Raw genomic sequence first — 8,578 nt, forward strand, 5'->3', positions numbered from 1 at the left:
TGCGTCTAAGCTGCCACGTGCCTTGAGCTTAGGGCTTCAAACAAAGGTGCAGAGACCTACGGCTCAAGAAGAAACCTTCATTTCATCCAGATATTCAACACTGTTTCGTATAAAACTGTTTTCTTTTTTTTTTGATAAATGGAGGCATGTAAAAGGTTTATAGTAGATGCAAAGTTCCATATCCTGAGAAAAAAAAAAGTTTGTAATCCAAAAGTGCAGGCTCGGGATATTCAAATCATGTGCTTCAGCTTCGGACACTAAAATTTGGGTGCTTTGCTCAGAGCGCACGTGCTTTCATTAAAGCCACTGCTTTGAAATTCTGCCATTTTTTTCAAGCGCTGCATATATCTTCATCGCGTATATTAGCTATTTAATAAAATTACCACCTCGTACCGGTTACGTTTCCAGGCTCCAGGCAACCACGGTCAATGACTCTGGTTTCATTTTCGTGGTAGCGGCGCAGGCCTTGTGCTTGAATATATTGACCACTCTCGTTTTGTATTCACACAAACGCCATTACAAGTTGTCTTGCGACTGGCCATTTTGTCCCATTAACCACCTCGAATTCCCAATGGACCGTTATCTTTGTAGTCTCTTTTCCTCAAAGCAGTTCTCGAAAGATGCAGTAACCATTTTTAAAGGGCCTCGTCTATGTATGTCGACCAAATGGCACAAACTTGGAGTACGCGCTCTAGAACCGCGCAGTAAGCGTCCTTCGTTTATCTAGCAATTGCCTAGTAATCTTCCTTCACCATTCGTAACCGAAATGACGAGCTTTTACGCGTTTTGAACGCCACCAATAGCACCAACAAAAAATGCACGAAAAGGCACTGCGACAACCGCGACAACTGCAGTGGGGGACAACTTGATGACGGGCTTCTAGAAGCCATCCCCGATCGTTTTCCTTGGGCCTGCAGAGCAGGGTGTCAGGCGCGATGGATGCGCCCGCGTCCACGTGGCGCCGATAATCCGCCGACGCAGAAGAGATCAGGGCCGCTTCGCCCTCATCCCTTCTCGGCGCCCAGCAGCGGCAGTAAGTCAACGGCGGGCCGCCGTTATCGATAGCCGCCACCAGTAGTCGTTTAGCGCGGCGACTTGCGGTGAGTGACGAGGCTGGCTGCCATAATCATCGCGCGGCTCTTTGCCCCGATTCTGAGCGCGACCAACTCTGTCCGGCACCAGACACTACTTTGCCTACTTTAAGTCGCGGCGATGAAAATTATTAGAAGAACTCAGCAGATGCAGCAGCGGCTTAACGCCACCCAATTTATATGTATTTAGGCCTAACGACCCGCTGAAAGCATACATGTGCTGCTTACGCTAGAGGCCACATAAATGACACCATACTTGACCAAATAACCAGCTGAACGTTCGTGCTGTCCCACCTTATTTTGTACGGGTGGAATGAATTTTGGTGTGCTACAAACTTGTTCAGTGTGCGACTCTTAGTTTATACTGTACGCCCGTCTCCACCTCTCCCGAGGCGACACAATTGTGCCGGTCCTTGTGCTAACTGGAGCATTTGCTTCTCTCCTACGCCTTTGTGCAACGCATGTCGACAACATCTGTTATCTTTGCACACGCACTCAAACATTACGTTGATCTGCTCAACCGTGAACAGCGATATTACGACGCCCACAATAAGGAGATCTGGCATAGTGGAGATATATTAGCCGACATGTATGCCCGATTACGGGACGATTCCTGCGCACGCGGAGTGGTAAGGGTGGGGCAAGGCCGAGCCTCTACGCGTTCGCACCCGGCGTCCGGTAACCCGTTATGTGTATACTCCGGTACACCTCCGCTAAGCTAAATCACTTTATTGCAGCGCTGAATTGTGTAAGTAAAATACGACCGGAGATCAAACGGGAAATGCTCTAGGTCAAAAAAAAAAGTTTAACTTCGATCTTTTTGGTAAAATTTAACCAATGCTATTTTTCTGAAGAAAACAGGAGAGAACGCAATTTTATTACTTGAAATTTTCCCTGCTCTTTCTTTTCGTTGAATTTTCGCCTATAGCCGTACAAGGTGCTTTATCAAGAGTACCCGGTGTTGGCGTCGTCGTGTATCCTAACCGAAACTCTCGTTGACTTGCTGGCTGAGGAGAGTGTTGGTTGGTTGGTTTATGAGGTTTAACGTCTCAAAGCGACTCAGGCTATGAGAGACGCCGTAGTAGAGAGTTACCCAGTGCTGGCACAAGAACCCTAATCCTCGTCTGCATCTGTGGAGCTTGGTCAATGATCTCGTAGCTAGTGACTCGTACAGTCGTCCATACACCTGCCCATAGACCTGTCTGATGCTAACACTATCCTCAGAGATGCCCTGTCTCGAACCAGGCGCTCCAGCTAGACGTCGCTCGAGCGCTGCGAAGCACAACGGAGCATCGCAGCTCTAGTGCTCTGTGCACTTGTGTGGACGACCGTACAAGTTCTGTTTGAATCATCTTGGCCAACTATTAATAGAAGCTTCGGCTTCAGCAGGTTGCTGCTGTTCAAAGTAAATTAATCATGAACTCAGAAGGTAATTGTGATGAGGTCAGGTGGGCGGAAGCCTTTGTAGCAGAGCAACTTCGCTTTTTCAGTGTTTTCAATCGTGCACCTTGCACATAACTTCTTGTGAAAAATACGGCAAACATTTGTGCGAACTATGTGGTGACGAACTCGCGCATGTCTTATTTTTAGGTATTAAATTTCAAAAACTGAGAAAACATTATTTTACTCTGTTTGGCAATGAACACATTCCTTTTCACCTAACGGTGCTCTCAGGCGAAAATGCACTAGTAACCTTGTCCAGCGTTTTTAGGTTCTGCAGATTCTGAAAAGTTCACCCCATCAACCGACAAAAAAATTTAGGAGGACGCTTAAGCTTCGCCGTAAGAGTAGACGCGATAGCGGCTTCTCCTCAACCACCAATCACAATTAACGATTACCAATCATCAATCACTATCTACGTTACACTGCACGATATACAACGCCCCGGCATACTGAAACGCAGCAAAACCATTTGTATCAATACAATGAAGCACCATAACACAGCCTTTTCATTGCACGCAATTTTTGACGCCTAATTAGCGTATTTAGATTTGGGTTTACTTTTTTTTATTGCTACAACATCAGCACACATCCCGGACACACGTTACTAAGTCATACGCACCACAACGCGTTGGCTAGGTGCCCCTCTACCGCGCTCGAACCAACGACTCTTCGACTATAACCAATATTGAGTTGTTTGGCATAGTCTGTAGCGCTCAAATGAATAGCTTTAAAAGCTCGGGTCTGTGGTTCGGTTCATAGGGATCAATGCCGAATCATTATGCTGGAATTTAATGGTCTGGTGTCCCTGTCAAATACCTTGCAGTTCCCGTTCAAGCATTAAAGTCTAGCGGGCATTACTGGAGGGACTGGATCTCGGCCCTTCAGAGCTATGCTCAAACTTCTGCGTGCACGCAGAGGTCCTGGGTCCGAATCTCAATGCCGGCCAGTTTCACTCTAATGAATTACTTCCATAGCCCTATTCGAGGAACCTCCCCACCATTTTTGGTTCCATTTCAACCCTCCCATTTGGTTCCATTTCAACAGGGGTAGCGTTTCCACTGACCCCTGTAATGATCGAGTATATCTGAGTACGTGGGGGTAACTGAGTCAAAGGTGCCCGTTGTGCAAAGTGTTGAGTCTGCTCGGTTGACGTACCCTCGAGCTAACTCGTCTGCTGCCACGTTGCCCCTCATCCCCTAATGTCCGGGAAACACACACAATACTATGTTTAGCATTTTTGTGTCTTCTCGTCGTGTGCAGATTATGATTGGCGATGTTATCGATCCTCCCTCTTGTGCAGTTTCTGCATGCTGGTTTGGAGTCCGTCACTGGTTCCGTGAGGTTGCGTGAGGTTGCGTCCTGTTGCGTTGCCGTGCCATGGCTCTTTGCAGTGAGGTCATCGGTGACGTAACAGTGCGTTGACCAATCAGCGTGATACAGTGCGACTGCTTCACCAGCAGCTTTCACGCACCCGCCTACAGCTCAGGCTTCCCTTTTCAAGCTGGCTTGGGTTAAATTTCCTTAGATAGAAGCGCAGACTAAAAGTGTCTGGTGTTAATTATGAGCATGCAGGAGAATGTACGTGGGTTTTGCGAATGTCGATACAAAGATTTTAACGTACCCCTGAATTTAAACTTTGAGCAGAGTGATTTTCGTTAAAATCTTGAACCGAAGAAAGCGAAGAGCGGTGCTCTTCGTGAGGGAGGGCACGCGCCGGCCGCGTGAGAAAGCTGGAGAAGAAAAGGTTCTCTGTCAGCGGTCTTGAAAGGGGCAAACTCCATGGACGACCAGTCGACTGGACTCGGCTCGAAGGTAGCGTCCAAGAAATCTGGCACGAAACGAGCTTCATTCCAGTCACCGGAGGCCGTGCAGAAGAAGCCGTCCACGGATACATGTCCAGTGCGCACCGAGGAGACGCATGACCATTCCCGGGCAGGTCATGACCAGGATGTCGGCCAGGAATTCTCAGAAAGCCCGTCATCTGGAAGCCAGGGGGATTCGCCCCCCTCTTCTGCTCGCGCTGGGGAAGCTCCGGCCGCAGGCAGCATTCCAGCTCATGAGGAGGCTGCAGAACTTTCTGAGAACGAACTGGGAGCGAGCGCTTTTGCCGAGATTCCACATGGTACCAAGACCCCTTGCAGCGCCCCTTCGTCAGGGCCAGTGACACTCCCGGAGGACGCGTGGACGTTCTCCTTGTTGGGTGATAAGAGAACCGATGTCTACAACCATCGGCAGTGCCCTGCATCTCAGCATAAGGAGCGCGAAGCTAGTGCCTCCGGAAAGTTTCTTTCGTCCGAATCCAGTCGCAAGGAAGGGCCTCAGAAGCGGTTTTCACCCGGAATATGGAAAGACGCTCCGGTTAACGAAGAAAGGACGACTGCAGAAGCGAAAAATATCGAGCTTCATGGTGCCCGTGCGTCAGGTCAAGTCCTGGGGAAAGGAATCAACAGAACCCTACAGCAGCCGGGGACTACAAGTTCGAGCCGCAGACAGCTTAGTAACAGGGTGAGTACGAGCCTAAAGCCTTTGAGCTGTTGCGATTGGGCATAATATAAGAGTGCTGGTCTTTCCGTCAAATAACGCCATAGTTCTTATATTAGAAAAACTGCAGCGGATTTAGTGTTGCAAAAAACAAAAGTATCGTAGTTTCTACACAGAGGGACTAATGTGAAAAAAAAAATATGTGCCTTCTCCTTGAGAGTACCCGCCACTGTGACATCGCGAGACCACATTGCACACCTCAGAACTTCTTGCACCTTCTAATTGCGTACATAGTGACTTTGTTTTGGTGAAGGCGAAACTCAAAAATGCCTGTGTGCTTGGGTCTCACACTCCGTCAACGAGCCCTAGGAGAAGCAAATACCTGAATCGGGAGTTCTCATGGCTTGCCGTGCGCCCCGCTTTAGTTAAAGCTGGTAAAAACACGCCAACTGTATAGCCTTGAGCGCAAGAAACCTGTGATGCACAATAGTACACACCGGAAGTACGCAAAGTTTGGTATTTGCATACACGAGCCGAAACAAAAATAAAGCAATAAATTAAAAAGCAGGGCAGGGAGCTGGAAGTTCAAGACATATATCGTTATTGCTCAAAAGTCACAGGAATCTGTATTTGTGAGAGGTAAATTCCAAGATAGTACTTTTTTATACTGAAAGATTGGTAAAAAATATAGGCACCTAAGAAATACCACGACTGGTCACACGCGTCACCATCCCCCTTCAATGGCGAGTCTTAGCATACATCTATTCATCTAAGCCTGCTATTGTTTTTTTGACTTCAGGAGACGAAGACGGCCAGTCACCTGCTGGTGCTCACCTTCTGGAGCGGATCGTGCGTGGCAGCTCTGGGACTGAGCCTCGTACTTCTGCTCGCCGTCTCCCTCATCAGGCGGAGACCACCCGCTGGTCACGAGGTGTGCCGTAGCCACGCCTGCAACGAATTCTCGCGGCGGCTTCGCAATTCGATCAACGAGAGCGTGTCTCCGTGCGACAGCTTCGCGCGCTTCGTCTGCGACGGTTGGCACAGGGCGAACAAGCTGAGCGTGCGCGAGGCATCGTTCAAGGCCGTGCTGGGTAGGATCTCCCGGCTAGCGAAAGTGATGTCGGAAGACGGCGACTCTGAACACGCCCGCATCTGCGCATTCTTCGGGAGTTGTAAGGACGTGTTCACGGGCAGAAGCGACGAAGCGGCCGCGGTCAGAGCTGCCCTCCGCGAAGCCCGCATTGTGTGGCCGCGTAGGCCGAGCGAGCCGGTGGATGCGCTGCAGACGATTCTTTACTCGTCCTTAAACCTGCACTGGAGTGCGGTTCTGCACGTAGAACTGAGTGAGGTAGATGACAAGACTCACGTGTTACTGACGCCCGTGCACGGCTTTGCCGTTCCCCTGCAGAAGGCACTCGAGCTTCGAGGTCGGACGAACGCCAAGAGACAGTACTTCGACCTGCTGTTCGAGCAGATTGGCGCTTTGCCGGCACACACCGATGACAGCGTGAGCCTCGATGAGACACTGACAGTGGAAGAGCGGCTACTATGGCCCCTTGGGAATACCTTCTTTACCCCCGCCAGAAGAGACTTCATTGAGAGTAGCGCATTGTTTTTACAAGCCGCGAACTTGTCTGAAGCACGCTGGAAGAAAGCGCTCACTGCGCTTGGTGCCAACGTCAGCCGGGAGGTAATATTCTGGACGGAAAACACTGAATTTGTCTTGAAATTCTTCAACCTCTGGTTAGAACACGGCGAGTGGGACGCGTTTCTTCTCGTCTCCTGGTGTACCGTGCAGCTAGCAGCGCTCTACGCCAACCGGCGCCTCATCATTAGTTACTACGGCGAAGAGGAGAAAGCAGCCGTCATGCACGGAGCTTTCTGCCTGGGCAAGGCCTACCTAATACTGGGCAACGCTGCCTTCTCTGGCTATCGCACGGATATCCTCTTCCCAGGCTCCCGCGTCAGCGCCGAAAGCATGACGATTGAGGTTCGGGAAGCATTCTTGCGTCGACTAGCACGGTGGAAGTTCTATGACGAGGATGAAACAGTCATTGGCAACTGGAATTCGACCACCGACGTGTTTTCCATCATCGACGCTGTCTACAAAGGGAATACATCAAACGGTTCCCAGCGACTGCCCAACGTGACCGGCTCTTTGGTGCAGAACTGGAGAACACTGGCTGTGCCGTACTCGTTGTACGTTTCAAACGCTGCGTACAGTGCTATCCAAAGACTCGAACTGCACGTCAAACTGAACAACGATTTCGCTTTGCTCCCCCATGCCTTCTCCTTTCCTCTGTACGCCGTCGACGGGGTACCAGCTGTCAACTTCGCCGGAGTTGGGAGTGAGATGACGCTAGCCATGAGTAAACTACTACTGGACGCTTACTCGGCTTCGAAGGGTGCACGGGAGGCATTCGACAAATTCAAGGACTGCCTTGGGGCGGCCGAACCTGCGAGTTCACTGCTGGCTTTCCTCACACTCGATACGTTGGCGGGAGTCTTTGAGGGCTCCTCGATGTCTGCAGAAAAGCGACTGGTGGGCTTCGAAGTGTACAGTACTCCTCAGCTCTTCTTTATGGCAGCCTGCTACGCAAGGTGCGGCGGAGGATCGAGAGACGCGGCTGAAGACTACTGCGACGCTGCCTTGAGGCACGTGGATGTGTTTTCGCGTGCCTTCCACTGCCCTTTAGGGAGTCCCATGAACCCCGAGAGGAAGTGTTCCCTCTGAGCGTCCAATAGAAGCTCAATCTGCATTCCAGTGACTGATAGATCAATAATATGCGATGAAACTTTATCGATATACTCAGTAAAATCAGCTTCGAAAGTTGTTTTTTATATATATTGGCAATTAGTACACTGTGTGTTGATTGCGTGAAGGTTTGCTCAAATGTATATGATGGCATCTGCCAAAGAGAAAGACTTCGGTCGCACTGTGCTCAAATGCGGCATATTTTATGAGCGTACCAGGTGCTGCTTTTGTTTCGTAGTTTCTTTGGTTACGGCGCTCCGGTGTGCCCCGACAAATGTACAGATAATCGCGAGGGGGGTGCAGCACCAGTGCTCTTGAAAGCAGCGCCAATGGGACCAAAAAAAAAAAATGCAAACCAATTGCTTCAGCCGCACCGTACCATTGATGAGGGTGAAAAGCTGACAATAAAGCTGATTTCTCAATTCTCTAAAGAAAGAGAAGATGAACCCTTTAAAAAGGCCTCGATCGTTTAGACATGGGGATTATCGGGATCGTTTATCGACGCATCTTTGTTCTCAATTTACTGTGTGCAAAGTCCCTTGCTTAACGGCTTACCAAGCTTATCAACCTCGAGCGCTGAAGCAATCGGTTTCGCGACACAAAAAGTTTCCTGCTATTTGCAAATGATGCTGGCGTGCCACCCATTAAACTTCCCTTCTGCGCCTCTTAGACTGATGTTTTTGTTCATGCTTTAGGATCGCCACGCCCATTTTGTGTGCAGCTAAGAAAATGTCTGCATGTTCATGGAAACCAAGCACTGTTTCAGTGAACTATGTCGGTGGTAGCTGTACATGTGTCGTAGTATCTG

The 8,578-nt window shown here is 49.6% G+C and overlaps 1 protein-coding gene across 1 annotated transcript; it reads left to right on the top strand.

The window, feature by feature from the left end:
* The first annotated feature begins 4,313 nt into the window (after positions 1 to 4,313).
* LOC149339991 (uncharacterized) lies at positions 4,314 to 7,749 on the top strand. The gene is made up of 2 exons (XM_089551038.1): positions 4,314 to 5,039; positions 5,815 to 7,749. The coding sequence occupies exons 1-2, from the start codon at positions 4,314 to 4,316 to the stop codon at positions 7,747 to 7,749; spliced, it is 2,661 nt and encodes an 886-aa protein (XP_089407164.1).
* Positions 7,750 to 8,578: the final 829 nt, after the last annotated feature.

This window comes from Amblyomma mixtum, chromosome 6 (genome assembly GCF_055824585.1).
Source record: "Amblyomma mixtum isolate Tamu chromosome 6, ASM5582458v1, whole genome shotgun sequence".
NCBI classification, from domain to species: domain Eukaryota; kingdom Metazoa; phylum Arthropoda; class Arachnida; order Ixodida; family Ixodidae; genus Amblyomma; species Amblyomma mixtum.

Bases quoted from the DNA above. Each gene is read 5' to 3' on its own strand.
- LOC149339991 (XM_089551038.1), top strand. From the start codon at position 4,314: ATGGACGACCAGTCGACTGGACTCGGCTCGAAGGTAGCGTCCAAGAAA. The intron at 5,040-5,814 runs GTGAGTACGAGC...TTTTGACTTCAG, and splicing joins GCAGACAGCTTAGTAACAGG to GAGACGAAGACGGCCAGTCA.